This window comes from Prionailurus viverrinus, chromosome B1, assembly GCF_022837055.1.
Source record: "Prionailurus viverrinus isolate Anna chromosome B1, UM_Priviv_1.0, whole genome shotgun sequence".
In the NCBI taxonomy this organism is placed as follows: Eukaryota; Metazoa; Chordata; class Mammalia; order Carnivora; family Felidae; genus Prionailurus; species Prionailurus viverrinus.
The window spans coordinates 194,261,937-194,282,679 of record NC_062564.1 but is presented as its reverse complement, the minus strand read 5'-3'; the positions used below and the strand labels follow the sequence as shown (position 1 = coordinate 194,282,679).

At 43.1% G+C, this 20,743-nt stretch overlaps 1 protein-coding gene across 3 annotated transcripts in view; it reads right to left on the bottom strand.

Moving 5' to 3' along the window:
- Positions 1 to 3,058: 3,058 nt before the first annotated feature.
- TAPT1 (transmembrane anterior posterior transformation 1) overlaps positions 3,059 to 20,743 on the bottom strand; it is a 68,971-nt gene continuing 51,286 nt past the window's right edge. For all 3 annotated transcript variants that reach the window (XM_047856291.1, XM_047856292.1, XM_047856294.1), the window contains 6 exons: positions 19,158 to 19,267; positions 17,728 to 17,787; positions 17,288 to 17,356; positions 12,069 to 12,145; positions 8,168 to 8,328; positions 3,059 to 5,201 (listed from right to left, as the gene is read on the bottom strand). In XM_047856291.1, coding sequence (XP_047712247.1) covers positions 4,984 to 5,201; positions 8,168 to 8,328; positions 12,069 to 12,145; positions 17,288 to 17,356; positions 17,728 to 17,787; positions 19,158 to 19,267 — 695 coding nt within the window. In that variant the 3' untranslated portion in view covers positions 3,059 to 4,983. The remainder of the gene's footprint in view (positions 5,202 to 8,167; positions 8,329 to 12,068; positions 12,146 to 17,287; positions 17,357 to 17,727; positions 17,788 to 19,157; positions 19,268 to 20,743) is intronic.

Genomic DNA, 20,743 nt, shown 5'->3' with positions numbered 1-20,743 from the left:
CCATTTATCCTCTCTGAGAATTCCCACGATCCAGTGTGAGATCCCAAGTAAGCCCCGTTGCCTGCAGGATCAAGCCCAAGACTCTTTGTAAGGCATTCAAAGTTCTCCAGATCGAGACCCTGCCTCCTTCTCCAACTGCCCCCTGGAGCAAAGCTGTTCCTTCTCGTATTCTGAGTGCGACAGTTGGCGCTCGACAGGCACTCAGACATGCACCCAGTGAGTGGACGCAGCCTGTGCTGTCATGTGTGCTTTCCTCCTTCGTCCGTGTCTGGCTTGCCCTTCCTTTCCTATCCATCTAATTCCTTCTCTCTTTTTAAGATAGTTTCCGTGCACATTGTCCACAAAGAGTCCCATGTTTATTCATCCAATGTTTATTGGCCACCTGCACGTGCCGGGAATCATACAAGATAGATGCTAGGGCCCCAGCGGGACCCCATCTGAATGAGAAGCTCTGCAGCAGCCAGTCCCCATGTTTATGGTAGCACTTGACTCATGGGACTGTAACTGCCAAGTCAGTTCAACCATCTGTCTGCCCACTAGACCTTCGATGAGCTCTGTGATCAGCGCTTATCCACTTCTGTGCTTTCCACAGTGACTGTGCAATTAATGTGTTAAATCAAGCCCTACGAGATATTTATGCATTTTTCTTCTATCTCACTTTATCTGGTTAATAACCTTGACATTGCAGCAATTTCCCAGTGTTTACATTCTTACATAGACACATCTAAGATGAAATGAGAATATGCTTATTAAAAATAACGGCAGTTTCAAAAACGATTGCAGGCAAGCCACCCTTCAAGAGCTTAGACATTCTATAATCCCCGATCCAATCTTTTTTAAGAGGTGCCTCATGCACTCCAGGACCCTCCTCCCCCCACCACCCTTACCTTCCCACTGCCAAAAAGAGATGCAAGCTGACAGTGAAATATGTTGTGTGGATGCCTACCTCCCTTTTTTTTTCATCAAATATCGAACTTCAAATACAACCTTACTACATGACGTCAAAACATGAGTTTTACTGACTTGTGCATATGTGTTAATGATCTTTTCTTACTGAAATTTAGGACAGCAAGGCCCACTGCTGAATATCAGGTGTTCCCTATACGCAGACTTTTCAGATCATGAAAACTCCCTTCGAATGCCAATTTCTTTAACCCCTTCCGCCTCAACTGTAGACGTTTCTACCGGATCAGATTCGACATAAGCGAAACCGTCCCAGATGTCTCCGGCACTCATGAATGCCACACACATCATGCTGAAGCAGAACACAGGGATATTTTGAGCAATCACTTGCACGGAACCATTTGCCTCAAACTGGCCCCAGATGATCGTATTTTTGCCGCTCTCTTGATATATTCACTCCTTTGCCTCCACTTCTCCGTGCTGTTAGACTATACTCATCATCTACTCTTCCTGTACACGATTTCCTGAGAGATAAGGGACAACGCATATCTGTTCGGTAGAGTATATGAGCAAACAGGACTTCGCAACTGATGAGCAAATTTAAAGTTGAGTTCGAGATGGCCAAGGGTGCTGGGAGAGCCACCTCTGAATGAGGGGGACGTAGTCATCTTTATCTTTTCCCTACAAACAACAGAGTACATATGAGAATCCAGAGTGTTTTCAGAAGTGTGTGTTTTCGAGGTCTTAGACCTCACTCCATTTGTGTAAAGATCTCTAAATAGACCCTTCCAGATTTCTTAGTGTGTTAATTTGGGCTGTGACATTGACCTTCTGGATTCAGTGGCTTAGGAACAAAGGCATTTATTTCTCTCTCATGTACGGTCTAAGCTGAGTGTTCCTAGTGGACAGGCGGCTCTACTCCACAGAGGCATTCAGGGGCCCGGAATCCGTCCCTCCCGTGGCTCTGCCGTCCTGTGGGCACCGTGTTGACCTGCTTGGTTGGGGCAAAGTCACACCTTCTCTGGGCTCCAGTCGGTGGGAAGGGAAGAGAAGGTGGAGGGGAGTCCATAATGGCACATATCCCTTGACTTACATCCCTTGGTGAGAATGCCACTAGGCCCCAAGTAACAGCAAGAAGGACTTGGGATTGTAGTCCCCAACTGCCGCCAGCTACGTGCCCAGCTGTAACTCTGTGTCCATGGAGCAGAACAGATTCTGATGGACAATTGGCAGTCTTCAGTATTAAAAAAAAAAAAAAAGTATTTTCTTGTTTTATAGAAGTACTGTGAAACCGCTACATGATTCTCTTACTTTACACAAATACAATAGGAAAACAAGTCAGACTGCTATGAAGTGTTAAAGAACTAGATTTTAGACCTGAGATAAACCTGAAATATCCTCTCCCTGGTCACTAGGCAGTGTGTCTCCAGCAGACGTTATCCTGCTGACGAGTTTGCTCTCACCCTTTCCCAGAAGAGCAAGAGCTTTGCTCAGGGCTGATCCCAGCATCTAGAACAGTCCCTGACACATAGAAGGTGTGGATAAATCTCTGTTGAAAGAATAGATAAATGAACCTGAAACATATCAAAATGTTGTCATTTTAAATTATTTTGTGAATCTATAGCCTCCTCTGCTGAGTTACCAGGGGTGGCAGAAACATTTTGGAGGACCTAATGAGACGACATTTCTTCCAAGTACATGGATAATGGGTATGAGGTCTAAATGCTAGCCAAAGGACAGAGGTGCAAGGCACAAAGAAAATTTGGACAAGCTCCTGAATGACCCTTGGTTGTTCCACTTCTGTTCTAAAGGAAAAGCTCATTAGAGTGACCTATGTTGTGTCTTAATTAAAAAAAAAAAAGTACTGTCTTGAACTTGACTCCCAGGTGTGAAAAACACATTGTGTGACATTCAAAACACCTGAAAAATGCAAGTATCTCCATCGGCTGAGAAATATTAAATAATCTATGATCAAGTACCAGCCTTTTTTTTTTTTTCAGGATAAAAATCAAACATTTTGCCACCATTAAGACAAAAAGAAGAATTCAAATTAGACAGTCCTGTCACTTGTCAATTAGAAGTAAATTCTTATTACAGTGGGAAATTTATGACAGCAAATACAGGAACAAACCTTATTAAAATAAATTCAGTGACCTTTTTAAAAAAGATTACAAAATTGAATTTATTGAGTTTCACACAAGATGCACTTATAAAATTAGTATTGAATGCCATTTTAGCAGAAGAAATGAACATCATTCCCAACTCCCAATATATCCTGCAAAGGAAATGAAATCTTCCCAAAATGACAGCACAATAATAACAGGCTAATTCAAGCTGAGTGGAAGGATATACCCAAATCATATTCTTGCATGGATCAGGGCTACATTTGGCAAAGTTCCCCCCCAAACTATTCCATTCACTTGGACACTGTTCCTTTTGGTGGTGAAGAGGGGATAGAAAAAAAGTATAATTCTAAAATGGAGCTTCATTGAAACATATACAAAAGTCTTTTCATTTTTAACTTAAAATACTTCCTGGTTTCACCGAAGTATTTCAGGAGGACTTTCTTTTCTACCCTATGTGAACATTAACCTTCAGATTTCCTTAGCTGATGCAAAACATTAAAATCCACTTCCATATTTCTCATGAAGAAGCCAAACGTTAAAGCTTGCTTTATATTTCACCCAGGAAATAGAGAAATCCCCTAAAATTACTTTCTGCAGGTCACATGCCTGAAATATCAGCACAACAGCTGAACTTCAAAATGAAAACATCAAAGGAAATGATAGTGAACAGTAGAACATCTGGACATTTTGAAATGAGACGCTGTAAAATTTTTATAAAAATGCAGAAAGGTTCCTCGAGATGAAACTGGTGGGGAATAACTTGTCCTCTGCTGTAGGCCACAAACTAGTAGTTAAACAGAAATGGAATCTTGATCTCAAACAAAACCAAGAAGCACCTTTGGCTGCTGTTCCCAGCGTCCAGACACAAAGGTCTCCCCACACAAACAGTGGCCCACAGGCCCCGAGCCCATGGGCACCCCCAGCTCGGGCACACCCACGGACACTCCAGTCAGAAAGACTGACGCGTTTTTTAAGCCCAAGCAAGATGCTGCCCAAACCGCTTAGAATATTTACTTTAAAACTGTCACTTTAAAAACTCAGTTCAAGTGGACACCTTAAAAACCTTCGGGTTTTATACAAGGACAATCCTGCAGCCCACTCGACATCCGATCCTTTTAACTGTAACAATTTGTGAAGCAATTAGTTTTAAAGAGAAACCGGTTAACTACACATGAAAGTTAACACTGCTCTGCTTTTTCAGTATAAAAAGTGCCTTTTCGTAAGGGTATTTCTATTCTCTCCATTGCAACTGAACAACGCACAGCTCACATTTTGCTTTAAAGAGGAAACTGAAAAATCATGAAACGTTTTCTCTGTGATGCGTAACTTTCATTAATGAATATTTTGTAAATAAACAAACTGGCTTAGGGTTTCTTCCTATAAAATGCTACTATTCACCATGAATTATTTTAGGTAGCCTTTTATTCTGATTAATTCAGATACATCTTCAAGGATTATTCTGGTGGTAAGAACATTTATCTTGACTTAAGTTTTAATCTTTTTTTTTTTTTTTTTTAATGCTTTGGCAGATGAAGTCAAGTCTGAAACCTGTTTGTGAAAACAGTATGAGCTGGAAAGGTAATGTCATGGCAGAAGCTTCACAGTTTTCCAGGTGTATCCTTGTATGGAAGAGGCCTCGAGGGAGAATTCGAGGTTCTGGAAGCGCGGACGGATACGGCAAAGTGATTGGGAGGTGGCCCCCGTGAGGCCTGGAAGTGACTGCCCTCTGCCAAGCCGGGGGCTCCTCCTCACCCGTCAGGTTCCAGAGTCCAGGCTGGAGGTCGCTGCTGTTCTGTGACCTGACCTTCAGCCAGACCACGTCACCGGAAGAAAGATATTAAGATTCGCTTTCCATTAATAATTTAAGTTTTTAAATAAATATTTAAGTGCCAGTTTTCGCATCTGTCCATCCCAGTAGCAGAGCGTCTCCCGCCCCAGGACTTGGCCGCAGAGCTCAGTCGATTCGGTTTCCACAGATTGTGAACCTGTCTACCTCCAGCAAATCTTTCTTTGAGGATCTGTGCTTTAATTCAGAGCTTTCCTGTGTTATGTCCTTCTCATCACCATCTGGAGTCGTCAGAAACTGATCAGAACTGCTTGTGACAAGTAAGGGTATGACGTTTTCTTTCGGATGAACAGGCTGGCTGGTGACCGAAGCAGACAAGTTTTCTTCTGTGGAAAAAGAGATGCCGTTGGTTAGAAAAGGATTTCCCCTCAATTTACAATAAATACAAGCATACCAACAGAGTGGCAATGAGAAAAGGTGTCCCCCATTCATCTTCTAGGTAGAGCGAGTGATAACCGAATAGCATGTGGCATGTGAGCGGCCATGGTTTATCATGAAACTCAGCGGCTATGCCATTTCTGTTTGCTCAATAAAATTCTACAGAAGGGCTATTATATGGATCCTGTGAAACTCAAGACCAGCATGGAGGAGAAGAGGAGAAAAAAAAAGTTACAGAGAGGGAAGGAGGCAAACCATAAGAGACTCTTAAATACTGAGAATAAACTGAGGGTTGATGGACGGGTGGGGGGAGGGAAAGTGGGTGATGGGCACTGAGGAGGGCACCTGTTGGGAGGAGCACTGGGTGTTGTATGGAAATCAATTTGACAATAAGTTCCACATTAAAAAAAAATTCCACAGAGGGATATTATGTGGATAGCATCACACAAATAATACCACCACCTGACTTCGGTATCAGAACTCCTCTCTAACAAACTCCCTCCTGCATAACCAGGTCCTAATATGATTGTTGCCTCAACAGTTAACACTGGCTCCTACGCTCAAGACGTCAAGGAGAAGCATACTCTAACACATCCTACCTCTCCTGGGTACCGGCACCAGCCCTTTCTTTGTCCCCCCTGCCCAGGACAAAAATCAAACATTTTGCCACCATTAAGACCCAAAGAAGAATTCAAATTAGACAGTCCTGTCACTTGTCAATTAGAAGTAAATTCTTATTACAGAGTGGGCAATTTGTGAAATGAGGCGCTGTAAAATTTAGCTCGACTCAGCAGTTCACCTGCGGGAAGTCCAAAACAGGGAGAAACAGACAGACCGACAAGACCCAAATGTGTACTCTGGGTCACGGGAGTCCTGGAACCCGGCTTGCGGGACGGCTCGGTCAGGGCCTGCAGCCACCGCTCTCTGCATCACACATTCAGTCCTTAGGAGAGTGGCTTCATCAAGGTAAGAATGACAGCAGGTGAGCTGAACATACGTAAGATGAATAATCTGATGGGTGTGGACACACGCATACATCTGTACAAACCACCGCCACGATCGACCGTGAACACGGAGTCTATTTTCTTGCCCTCCCTGCTGCCCCCACCCCCACTGCTGTCCTTTGCTTCTTTAAGAACATGACAAACACGACGCTTGTTTTGAGAGCTGCCCCTCTTTTCATCCTTGAATTGAACCTGAGCCACCTGACTTACAACACTTTCCTCAACAGTGTCTGTCTGGCCTGTGGTCTCCTGACCTCCAAAAACACCCTACATGGACACTCACACTCTCGTCCCAAATGCACTTCTTAGTACGCGGCTCTGGAGCCAATGGCCTCGAACTGAGGTGTGCACTTAAAGGTTTCACCTCCTGCGTCCCCCATCAGACTGGACTCCCGACTGCATGACCGACACTCATCTGTCAATGTGCGGAAGGTGCCTAGCAGGACAGAATGCGTGTTGGCCACTATGACTGACCCGGTCGAAACACACGCAATCCCGTGTTACTAAGAGTATTTACATGCTCTCTGTTATGACGAACATTATTTTCCGGTTGTTGTACAAGATTTCACTTTCCTCCTGGCTCCCGAGAAAGCGCGCATGAGCACAGCACTCTGTTCAGCCTGGACTTGGGCCCTTCCCGCAACAAACGCCACACCCGAATACTGAGCTGCTAGTTCCTGGCTGCTTTTCAGGCCTCTAGACTCGGCTCAGGCCGGTAGGTTTCTGAAGTGCCCTCTCCACCCATCTTCACCTGGACCCACTTCTCATCCTTCGAAACTCAGCCCAGGCTTCACCACCTCCAGGAAGGGACCCCGTCCTGTCCCTTCCACACCTGTCTCCAACCTGCTCACGTGTCTGGATTATCCACTTTTACCATCTCCTCTGTCTGTGAGGCCCTGCGGCACGATTTATTTACCTGTGTATCCCCAGGATCCCATATCACCCGCACACAGTGGCTCCGTATATTTAAAGGTAAATCAATGAACGCAAAGTCCTATGAACAGGTACCACGAGAACCGGGAACTGCCATCTAATGACAAATCTGATGGCAGGGCCCCACTTCTTCCTCCAAACATTCCAGGCCAGCAGCCCTGGAATCCTCCACTTCTCTCCCACACTGTAAAACTCATCAGCAAATCCTGTGCTCTTCCAGACCTTTCCAGAATCTGGCCAGCTTTCCTGGCTCACACCACTCACCCCGGCTCTGAGCCAAGCAGTCTCCCTGCTGACCTCCGCCTCTGGGCTCACTCTTCCCGAGTCTACTTTCCACAAAGCTCACAGCTGGATCACGTCCCTCCTCTGCTCCAAACCCTGGAACGGCCCCTTCCCCACAGTAAAAGCCACGCTCTTCACAACAGGCAGCAGGGTGGCCTCTCTGATGCCTTCTCCAGTCCCTCACCCATGGCAGGGGTCCACTCCCGCCACCTGCCTTTGCTGTCCCTCCACACGCCCGGCAGGTTCCTGCCCCGGGCCCTCACACGCACCGGCTGCTGGCACTGAGCCCGGGAAGGCTCTGTCTCCTTGGCTGGGGGAGCTCCTGACTCCCGCTCACACTCCCCTTGGTGGACCCGCTGGAGTTTTCTCTGTAGCACTACCGCCCCTTGGCTCTGTCTCCCGGTCAGAACCAGTTCTGTTTTCCCCACCAATGTATCCCCTGAGCCTGTCATGTACCAGGTGCTCAAAAATCATCTACTGAATGATGAACACATGGAAAAACTCAGAGCACGGCATGGGGGTGTATCCGCGATGAGATCTAAAATAGAAACATTGAAGACAACTCAGCAAAGTGAAATCAAATCTTGAAAGCAATGTTAAACATCAACTGAATAGGGATTTCTTCACTAGGGAGAATTCAGACCATTAACTCTGTAGAAAACGATTCACACAGTGATGAAAGGAACAGAACGTACCTTGAGAGGGTTTACATTTGTTCTGTGACTTATGGGGTGGTTTGCCTGATGTGCTGGCCGGAGGAGGATTGAACAACTTTTCTTCCATTTTGGCCTCCTTCACATACTGACATGACTTCCCCAACAGCACGATGCTATTAAGGACTTTCAGGGAGATCAACCTGGAACCAGAAAGAAGGAAACGACCACAGCTGGAATTCATCTCCATGACCACAAACGCCATATCCCGCCACAGCTGCCGAGGAGGTGTGGGGCCTGGGTAGGAGCGTGGCCTGGGGGTCGGAGGCTCGCATCTGGGGTGGACGAGGTTCCCGTGAAAGCCCGAATTCCTGAGGCTGTTTTCCCATAAGGGAAAACACTTGGTAAATTCCTTAGTCCTCAGTACAGGAGAAAAATTGTACCACTTACAAGTTTTACCTGGTCCCGAGTTATTTAGCATTTACTCTCTTATGCAAAACCAGTACGTGTAGTAAATACAGATGAACCAAAAAGAACTTAGAATCCCATACCCCAGGGCTACTCACTGGGACATTTGGTATATTGTGTCCTGGTAGTGTTTGGTATGACTTTATACTAATTTGTACCTTCCCACTGTTCAGAAATTGGGGCTATTTTACAAGGCACAAGTGGATGGAGTTGGAGGCGGAGCTGATTCTGGGCATCAAGCGCTTGAGTTCAAACCTGATGCGCTGCTTAGAACCCGTGTGGACCTGAGTGAGTTTCTTACCCAGTAATAAGAGATGATTCTAGTAAGTGCTCAGAACAGTACTTGGCACACCGAAATGTCAACCAATGTTATTTCATTAGATGTTGGTGTTGTTTTACATAACAATATTATCATTATTATTATTATTAATATTTTCCCTACCAGTTAATGTTCCTCAGTGACCTTATTTTAATGGCCTTAAAATATCACTGTTGGGGTGCCTGGGTGGCGCAGTCGGTTAAGCGTCCGACTTCAGCCAGGTCACGATCTCGCGGTCCGGGAGTTCGAGCCCCGTGTCGGGCTCTGGGCTGATGGCTCAGAGCCTGGAGCCTGTTTCCGATTCTGTGTCTCCCTCTCTCTCTGCCCCTCCCCCGTTCATGCTCTGTCTCTCTCTGTCCCAAAAATAAATAAAAAAAAAAAACGTTGAAAAAAAAAATTAAAAAAAAATAAATAAATAAAATAAAATATCACTGTTTAGGTTATCGTGTAACAAAACCCCCAAAAGCCCTTAACTTTTGGATATTTGGATTATTTCCAATATTTTGTTTCTATTTAAAAGTTTCTAATTAGGAAAACATAGGTGAAATCTGTATTTCCTTAAGATAAATTACTAGATAGCTATAATTATTGAAGTGGAATTTCTGGGCCAAAAAATGTACATGGCATTTTCAGGTACTTGATACAAATCTGACAAAAAAAAATCTGAAAAACTGCTCTTCGCGCTGATATGTGCTCATGTGACGTTCTTCAAATGACAAAGAAGCACAGACGTCACTGCCAGCGCGTGAAGAGGCGGTTGCCATCTCTTATGGCTGAGGGGAGGTCGTGGCAATGACAGGAAGTGGCAAGTCAGTGGGGGTGACGCCAAGAAGGGGCCTGGCAGGAGGTCAGAGCAAGGGGCAGACAGGTTTCCTTCACCGTCCCCAGCCTCTCCAGTCCAGGAGCTCAGAATGCCACCACGAGGGAGGGCCTCACACAGATCCTTGGCCCCGAGGACTTACGCGTGCAGAACACTCCCCAGCTCAGCCCCAGGCCCAACTTTGCCGGGAACTCCTTACTCCTACCTTCCATCGCTTCCCTGACACTGCCTTGGGGAAGTCTAACCGGATTCCAAACTTACTAAAGCCAAGCCAGAATTCTTGATTCCGATCCAACCCTCCAAAAAAACAAAAGAAAACAAAACAAAATCACACCCCCATGTATCTCTTACAGGCTCCCTCGTCACAGTAATTCTACTACCCTGACTGCTGGGCCCCAAACTCTGGAATCACACCGGGTTCCTTTTATTCCCTTACACCTCACGTCCCATCACCGCTCGGCAAGTCCTGTCTGGCTCCACCGTCAAAACAAACACACGCCAGCGGACGAATCGTTACCACTCCGCCGCGACCACCTCCGTGGCAGACGCCACGGTCACCTTGGGCCTAAGGTCTGCGTCTCCTGCCACGCACGCTCCAGCCCATTCCCCACGTGGCAGCCGGATCTGGCACGCTCTCCTGCTTGGCAGCCTTCGGGGTCCCTCCCTCCCTCAGCTGGAAGCCCAGTGGGGCTGCCGGGTCCCCCCGCTCAGTGCCCTGCCGGGACCGCCACACTCCCGGCCGCTGCTCCTGTTAGACTTGTCCCGCGTCCCCTCTGTGAGTCTGCCATCCTCCCGGGCATCTGCACGGCTCTCTCTCCCTCTGTCTGGTCTCCACTGAAAAACACCAGCTCACCAGGGAGGTCCCCGCCTGCTCGTAGGCAGCCGTGTCCCTCATTCCGCATCTCCTCACGCTGCTCTTTCGTACTTCCTGATGCCGACCACCAACTGTCGTCTTACGGTGGTTTGCTTTTCTGGTTGCTGTCTATTTTCAGTGCCACGAAGGCAGGGCACCGGTCCCACCCCAGGACCAGTACCTGGCGCCTAGAGGGCTCTGACTGAGGCGTGCTGCCCAGATGAGGAGGGCAGAGGCTGCGAGCCTTCCCTCTGCAGCTTGGCCATAGCAAGCCTGGAGGGAAAGAGGCTGAAACTGGGGGGGTGGGGGTGAGGACACAGCACTGTGTGCCAGGAGGGTCAACTGAATTCTGACTGGTCTGTACTCAAGGGAGAGTCCTGGGCTTGGTGGAGTTAAGGAATAAAGAAGGCTTCACGGACAAGGTGGTTTGGGAAAGACTTTGGAGGAGGAGAGGGTCATCCGGGCACTACCCTGATCCAAGGCGAATCAGGACACATGAGTCGAGGGGAAAGATCAGTGAGCAGGTATGCCTCTCTGGGCTATCGGGGGGAACAGTGACAATACAGGGGAGAAACATGGGGGTAGGTCGTGACTTTTCAGTCATTTGGATTGAAGCGCGTCCACTTTGGTGAATTACACACACACAACAGTCACTAAACGAAGGTTTTTAGGTGTAGTGTACACATGCTTCACTTCCTGGGTTGTGTCACAAGAAAAATACAAGAATATTCTGTTAAACAAACATGGGAGCAACGACAGCAACACCACTCGAGGAACGAGGCACAATGCCAAGAACTCTGGAGGGCTGTGTGAGCATCTGGACCAGAGGAGGAGCTCAGGGTTTTAATGTCAAAAAACTGAGAGAGGGGTGTGGTCCCCTGAGCTTCAGACTCTGGGAGTCAGTCCCTGCAGTATGAAGAAGGGGCAGGACCTGAGGGGAAATCCAGACCCCGGACTCCTTGCCTCAACGCAGTTTCTTACGTGCCTCGTGTCAGAGCAAAGCCACGAATCAAGGTGCTGACAATATGGCTTGGGACAATGCGGGGACAGAGGCCTGACAACCACGCGGAGGCGTCCGCCTCCTAGAACCTGAGCAAAGCCATGGTGCAGGGAGCCCCAGGGATTAACGGAGTTAAAGATGTTTTTAAACACAGGAGAATGTCTGACTGTGATGGCAGATTTTATTGTAAGAGGAAATATGGGTACAACCGAAATCCTAAGCAGAAAGAGCTTTAACGGACTCCTTTTGCTAAAGATTAAAATAAAATCTAAAGTGCTGTTCATACTAGTACCAAATAGCAGCGCATTTAACTGAGTCTCACTCAGCAGGTCACGGACACACCTGGAGGCAGGTGCTGCTAAGGGGACCCCGGGACAGTGAGAATGGCTACAGTGTGAGGTGGTTGATATTACTGTCCATTACATCCTGTATTTGTACTTTACTGTATAACCGAAAAACATGTTCCAGAACAGTTAATCTTACCCAAAATAGAAGAGTATGACGCAGGCATACGACAGGATTCCTTGCACTTTAATGGAGCTTGTGACGACTCTGATGAGCTAGTGAGAAACAAACCAAAACAACACACACACACACACACACACACAAAACACACAATCACAGAGTTATTAGTTAATATTTAAAGACCTGTTCACGCCGATTTTAACACTTTAGGTGCACCCCTGTGGCCCCTGTCTGAACCCAAGTATGTCGTTCCAGCTTTGACGATTCCTATACAATCTGGCTGCCTGTGACAACTCCTGCGGCTGATTTGGGTCTGTTCAGGCAAATCTAAGATGCCACGTTCAACTGCTGGTGAGTGTCAAGTCGGGCACTACGTCCAGGTTCATGAGTGACACATTTAGTTGTACCTCACAGAGATGCAAATCAGCTGATCTTTAAATGAAAAGTCACTCTGGGAAATACAAATGGGTTCATCCTACTGCATGTATCCCCCTGACCAGAGCTAGAACCACTTGGTGGGCATTTCCCTTGTTCTTGCTTTGTCTTTCATGGACTCTTTTTAGGAACCCAAAGGGACCTACAGGGAGGAGAGAGAAAAGGGAGCCTTAGGAGTTTTGTACTGTTACCAAAAAAAAAAAAAAAACTGAATAGTATTACAAAATTAATTATAAAGGATGGACATTTTCTGTCTCTTTTGGATAGTTATGGTTAAACACATGTTTTCTTCCTTATCTCAGAGAAATATGGGCTGAACAGCACTGTCCTTGGAAATGTGTAGAATAAATCTGGTGGGATCTGTCACCAAAAAATATTTACACATTCCAGGTTAGGCTTCATAATGTACCCACATATCAGGGTCTAGGGGGATGGCTGCGTGGAAATGGAAAAGTCAGGGAAAATAACTGATATCCACAATGTGAAGTTATCATCAAATCAAGTCTACTAGAGCGTCTTAAACAAGTATCCTAAGACACAGTTTAAACACTATTTACAAATGGTTTCAGTAAAAGAACAGCTGGGTGCAGACAGAAGGGACTGTAGTATGCCCAGTGAAGGCCCCTTAGGAGAAAAAGGATATGGAAGTCTCCATCTCTCACACAGGCTGTGACGGGGAAACGACCCCTGGACACACACTTGGGATGGAAGTTAAGACGGCTCTAGGATTTGACTCATGAATATGGAAGGCAAGCCATCTGCCCCATTCAAGGCTTAAGTAATTTCATTTTTATTTAATACATTCTTAGGTAATTTTAAGATACATAGGTCTAAAGTTTAATTTCCGTAAGACCTTAATATTACTTTGTCTATTTGGGGTCTTTTGTGGTTCCATACAAATTTTAGGATTGCTTGTTCTAGCTTCGAGAAGAATGCTGGTGCCATTGTGATTGGGATTGCATTGAATGTGTAGATAGCTTTGGGCAGTATTGACATTTGAACAATATTTATTCTTCCAGTCCATGAGCATGGAATGTTTTTCTATTTCTTCACATCTTTTCAATTTCCTTCATAAGCTTGCTATAGTTTTCAGCATACAGATCTTTTACATGTTTGGTTAGGTTTATTCCTAGGTATTTTATGATTCTTGGTGCAATTGTGAATGGGATCAGTTTCTTTGCCTGTCTGTTGCTTCATTACTAGTGTATAAGAATGCAGCTGATTTCTGTACATTGATTTTGTATCCTGCGACTTTGCTGAATTCACATAACAGTTCTAGCAGACTTTTGGTGTGGAGTATTGGGTTTTCCATGTATGTCATCTGCAAAAAGTGAAAGCTTGACTTCATCTTTGCCAATTTTGATGCCTTTGATTTCCTTTTGTTGTCTGATTTCTGATGCTAGAACTTCCAACACTATGTTAAACAACAGTGGTGAGAGTGGACATCCCTGTCATGTTCCTGATCTCAGGGGGAAAGCTCTCAGTTTTGCCCCATTGTGATATTATCACAATCCCAGACGTTAGCCTCTACTACAAAGCTGTAATCATCAAGATAGCATGGTATTGGCACAAAAACAGACACATAGACCAATGGAATAGAATAGAGACTCCAGAGCTGGACCCACAAAAGTATGGCCAACTCATCTTTGACAAAGCAGGAAAGAATATCCAATGGAAAAAAGACAGTCTCTTTAACAAATGGTGCTGGGAGAACTGGACAGCAACATGCAGAAGGATGAAACTAGACCACTTTCTTACACCATTCACAAAAAAAACCCTCAAAATGGAAAAAGGACCTGAATGTGAAACAGGAAACCATCAAAACCCTAGAGGAGAAAGCAGGAAAAAACCTCTCTGACCTCAGCCTCAGCAATTTCTTACTTGACACATCCCAAAGGCAAGGGAATTAAAAGCAAAAGTGAACTATTGGGACCTCATGAACATAAAAAGCTTCTGCACAGCAAAGGGAACAATCAATAACACTAAAAGGCAACCGACAGAATGGGAAAAGATATTTGCAAATGACATATTAAAGGGCTAGTATCCAAAATCTATAAAGAACTCACCAAACTCCACACCCGAAAAACAAATAATCCAGTGAAGAAATGGGCAGAAAACATGAATAGACACTTCTCTAAAGAAGACATCCAGATGGCCAACAGGCACACGAAAAGATGCTCAACGTCGCTCCTCATCAGGGAAATACAAATCAAAACCACACTCAGATACCACCTCACGCCAGTCAGAGTGGCCAAAATGAACAAATCAGGAGACTATAGATGCTGGCGGGGATGCAGAGAAACAGGAACCCTCTTGCACTGTTGGTGGGAATGCAGACTGGTGCAGCCGCTCTGGAAGACACTGTGGAGGTTCCTCAAAAAATTAAAGATAGATCTACCCGATGACCCAGCAGCAGCACTGCTAGGAATTTACCCAAGGGATACAGGAGTGCTGATGCACAGGGGCACTTGTACCCCAATGTTTATAGCAGCACTTTCAACAATAGCCAAATTAGGGAAAGAGCCTCAATGTCCATCAGCTGATGAATGGATAAAGAAATTGTGGTTCATATACACAATGGAATACTACGTGGCAATGAGAAAGAATGAACTATGGCCTTTTATAGCAACGTGGATGGAACTGCAGGGTGTTATGTTAAGTGAAATAAGTCATACAGAGAAAGACAGATACCATATGTTTTCACTCTTATGTGGATCCTGAGAAACTTAACAGAAACCCATGGGGGAGGGGAAGGGAAAAAAAACGGAGGGAGGCAAACCATAAGAGACTCTTAAAAACTGAGAAAAAGCTGAGGGTTGATGGGGGGTGGGAGGGAGGGGAGGGTGGGTGATGGGCATGGAGGAGGGCACCTTTTGGGATGAGCACTGGGTGTTGTGTGGAAACCAATCTGACAATAAATTTCATATTAAAAAAATAATATGCATGAAGCCACACAGTGCCTAAATGAGACTTCAAAAGCAGTTACTATAAATAAAGAAATTTACTTGCAAAAAAAAAAAAAAAAAAGACCTTAATAAATAATTTCTTTTACTTCTCCTGGACACAAATGCATTTTAGGACATAAGGTAGCATTTAGAGAGAAATTTTGTCACTCGTGGGCCTCAGTTAAAGAATGTGTGGGATTGCTGAGGCCCTGGAATATTCCTCCAGGCTCCTAGCTATCTGCCAAAGCTACTGGCTCACTCTGGAGCTCTGTGAGGAAAGCGCTGGAGGAGAAAACCCTCTGGATTCCTGCATAACAGCATAACCCCGTCTGAAAATAACCCCCCAAGCATTTCATTGATCAATTATTAGTTAAACTTAAATCTTTTGGTACAACCATACAAACTCATTTAAGGAATAAAATAAAGGCTGGAGAAAAATTTAAAAATACTAAATTAAAAAAATCTATATTAATTATGAATAGAGTTTTCTGGCAAATAAGTTACTAGATAGTCAATTATTATTTGCAAAGAAGGGCCACATTTAAATCCAATCACTTAACCAATCCTTAAAAGAAAAAAAAAAATCAGTCAGGCAACCTAGGTTTATCCTTATACTACATGTATCATGATTCCAGTTGTAGGAAACAAATGTAGAAAAATTTAGTATTTTATCAATCTCTTATACTTTAAAGAATTTTACTCTTTAAAATATCCTGTTTTTCCAAAATTCTAGGAGTTTCTCTTCCCAAACAAAATAAAGCTATATTATTATATAATAAACAAGTTACTAACAGAATTGAAAACATTTAGGATGTGGCTGTCTGGAGAGTTACAACGAAATATACATAACATTAAATTTATCAATCTCCCTTCCTCTAAAAAAAGGTCAGGCAAACTGGTCTAAAATACAGTTGGTATCACTTACAATTGCTTTTTACATCTCTTAGTTGACTTCCATGACACTTTGCATCTACAGGAGAATTCTAGATGTCCTTTGGCAAAAAGATGGTTGCATTTGTTTTGATGTGAGACTAGGTAGCCAACAAGGAATATAATCAAATACAGGTGCAGCCAGCAAATCTTCTTAATTAATATTATTACAGCCCGATGTGGCTAGTAACTTTCTACAAGGCTGTTCTGAGCAATTCATTAAATTATTCAAGGTTGGTGACATTATCTTGGATTGATCTAATACATTTCAGTTCTATTACTTAAAAAAAAAGAAAAAAAATATATATATGATATTTTCTGGGTATAACAGTAAAAATTTTCATTGTAAGAACTTTGGAAAAATTTTAAAAAGTAATGACTATAATGGATAAAGACTACTTCTTCATTTGAGCATACCATAATTTATTTAACCTATTTCATTTCTTTCCAAAATTTTACTACTATAAATGCCACTGCAATGCATAATCTTGCCTATAAACCATCATGTGCCTTTTATAACTACTTTCTTAGGATAGATTCCTAGAACTGGAATTGCTGCATCAAAGCATTATACTGTTAAACTGCCTTTTAGAAATGTTGGATCGACTTCTTATACTTCCGCTAATACATGCTACACTGGCCATGCCAATGCCTACCACTAGGCATCTCCATTCAAAAAGAAAAATCTTTGCCAAATGAGTAAGTAAAAATAAGCACTCCCATTGCTAGCAAAGCCATTACATAAAATGGTTTGTTAAAATTATCTACTGGACAGTTCAAAACCCAAAAACATAATGCCACAACTTAAAATTTCCTTCCCATTTTATATCATGTCCTTCTGAAATAAACTTAACGATAATCCACTTATTAGTGTTCTGTAATGATGGCTCTCTCATCACAAAAAAAGGGAAAAAAGTATGAACTTACTAAAACAGCTAGCGGGAGAGGAATGAACCCCATCCTCCGTGCCACAGAGTCACTGTAATCAGTATACGCCTGGACAGAGAAAACAGAAGGATTATGGCATTTAAAAAGTTCGCTTCCACTCATCAACAGCAAATGTTCTCAACAGGCAAGACTATGCACAAAAACAGAACCCGGCACCTATTATTGAGTAATTGAGTAAAATACTGTGAACATTATCTAAATGTTCATAAGAGGTTTTAAATCCAAAGTTGTCTAACTATTACAATACTACAGAAATCATACCCTGCTTAATATTAAGGACTATTATTATTTTACTAAACACAGTGTAGAGAACAGAGATTAAGAGGAAGTTGAAATTTATGGACCTTTCCCTTAACCAATATTCCATGCTAAATTAAACCACTGTTAATTTCAGACTATGTCTCTGTTATAATGCTCACATTTTTCTGTCGGCTGCTAACAAGGTCAAAAGCAAGGCTGGCTCTATATTCACTGTAGACCTAAAGACAAATAAAAGTGATATGTTAAGTAATATAGTGCAAATATACAATGTGCACAGATTCAGACTTTGTAGATGAAAATGTTTAATAATTAACCAGGAAAAAGGTGCTGATCACCAAGCAGACATCTGGGTAGTGTTTCTCTATCTTCCTAGAGTAAGGGTAAAATAGTCCTAATTCCCCCATCTGTTATGTTTACGAGCCTTTCAAATATTTCCCTTCAAAGAGCAATAGTCAATGATTATGACACTGAGAGTTTAGAATTTGGGGAAGAGGGGCTATTTTAAATAGTATAATATATATATAAAAATTTGACATTTTAAATGAAAAGTTTAAAAAATTATTGACTGTCTATATATATATGTATATATATACATAGACTGTCTATATATAACGATAATGATGCCTTCTTCAAAAAATGGATGCTCTGCAAGATATAAAACTGAGAGAACACAGAAGTTATGAAGGGACTGTAAACTGTCATTTCACTAAAAACTGCACTGAATCAAGTTTATTAATTTTGACTTCAGATGCTGAGAAGATGATTCCATTCTGTACTGAGGAAGCCAAGAGAGTAAACAATGAAATGACTCGATCACTGCTTTACAAAAGAATACAAAATCTTATTTAAATATATATCAAATCATCACACAGTAGCAGTTGCAACCACATTAGATTTCTGAAATAGTACCTTCTGAGACAGTACTATAACAAGACAAAGTATAAACCAAATAAAATGTAGGAAACTGATGAAATTAATGTTTATTTTGGGCCTGAGGCAGGAACGGGGAAGATGCTAGGAACTCCCGTGGTTTTGTACCCTGAGCCTACAGCACATGTCTATTTCTGGAAACTCCACAGAACAGCTGGCTGAAACACAAAACAAATCTCTCGAATGCTTTCACCAAAAAGCATAAGGCTCTTGTTTTCTAGAACTTTTCAGAAATCTATAATCACAGAAAAAAAATCCATTTTTAAATATAAAATACTTAAAAAAAAACCTAGCCAGAGGGAACAGTTTTGATAGTCTAATGCTTAAATAGAAACAATGGGATTTGTGTAAGTTTAAGTAAACAAATTCTGATGCTATTAACAGTTTATAATGATTCTGAGTCAGTGACACTCTACTCTGACCTGAACTATTGGCCGAACTATAGTCCCACCCAAAAGTATGGAACAGGACTGGTCAACATTGAAATAGTATACTTTCTGTACTATAATTTTCAGAAATGGAAAATTATAATTCTAAATTTAAAGCAGTACTCTTATCTTTATAAACGCAGTAAACCTGGACTCGTCATTTTACAACTTCATAATATTAAGCAGCAGCAGTCAACATTAAACGCTGAATTGCTTATTAAAATACATACATCTGCAGTAATGTCATTGAACTTGGTGATAAAGGCATGTTTTACAATATCCACAGCAGTTTCTGATGCAATCACCATACAGACATCTGGAAACAACACCCAGAGGTGATCTAGAAAGTGCAGGGAAAAAGAGACAGTTGAATCTCTTCATAGGAACGGGGTATCATGTACCATAATAGTATCACACAGGCAGCGACAGAAATCTGCAATCTCCACACGGCTCAACTACAATGCTGCCAATAAATGATAACCGAGGCAAAACTAGCATTCAATTAATTATCAAAAAACCTCTATTTTATCAAGTTAAAGGATAATACACTCAATAGATAACCTATTTTGTATTTTCTCTGTGCCAAGCCCTTGAGGGGCAGGTCACAGAGGTGAGTGGAGCCCCTGAATTCCTTCACACAGCTAACACGCTGCTAGGACGACTAATTGAGCAGGCTTGTTATAAAACCCTTTAATTCTATAGCTGCCTAGTATGCTAGTAAATAGCTAGTTGGGACATGTGCTGGAGTCAATGGAACGATCTTCCTCTCTTTGCTCCCTAAGATTCAAAGATTTTGATCATTTATTTCAGTATCCCACAGATGCAATCTGTCAAGTTTGCGCACCTTTACCATTATTTGTTAAAATGTCAATTCAGTACCAAGTACCTGATAAAAAAATGCAAACAAATGACCTCCTAAGACCCTGAAGAAGGATGTGAGAGTGTGACAGAGCAAGAAAAAGGTTAGAAATGTCAACAAGGTCCTAGGCAGTTTGGGATCTGGGCACTGGAGGGCAGGGTGGAGAGAATACAGCTCAGGCCATCCGAGCTGACGGTTTTAGTGGGTCTGGCATTGCGTTGAGGTTTTGGGAATCAGGAAACTTTTTTCCACGTCAAATTCTGCCACTAACTAGCTACATGACTTTTGGCAAGTTTCTTCATGACCTAAGTTTCAGTTTCCTAATCTACAAAATAAAAAGCATCTGTATTTCACCATTATGAGAATAAAGACGGACAGCGCAAAGTGCCTGGCACACAAAACAGCTAGCATTACTCTTATGTTATTCATGATCTTGCAGGCTTACGGGAAGCTTCCGTAAATGGCATTCTTTAAGAAAAGAAATTAAAAAAAAGAAACGAAAGAGAGAGTGAAGGAATGATGACTCACCAACATTAAGTGCTCCTTTCATCACACCGCCATAGCAGTTAATAAAGAAGACCCAAGCAATTTGCTGAAAGTCCCAGGACAAATGAGAATACGACTTCAGACCTCCAGCTGTCAGCAGGCTTAGGACTACTGTCCTTTGGCACAACAGCTTGCCTCAAGACTGCTGATTCCATGTGGGCTCTGCTGAGACCAGCCACGCATGCCCTCTACCCAGCCTCATGCAGACACCATATTAGCTGCCGTAGTTGTAAACCAAGAACGCAGCTACACAGAGAAAATCCCAGTGTGCGGAGCACGGCTTTGCTGCCACAACTCAGGCAGACTTTGGATCTATTCAGACAGGAACGCAAGCCACTGTAAGATATATTTCATCTTATGCTTTCCACAAGAAAATTACTTCTGGAAATGTATTTCCAAGATCATATATCT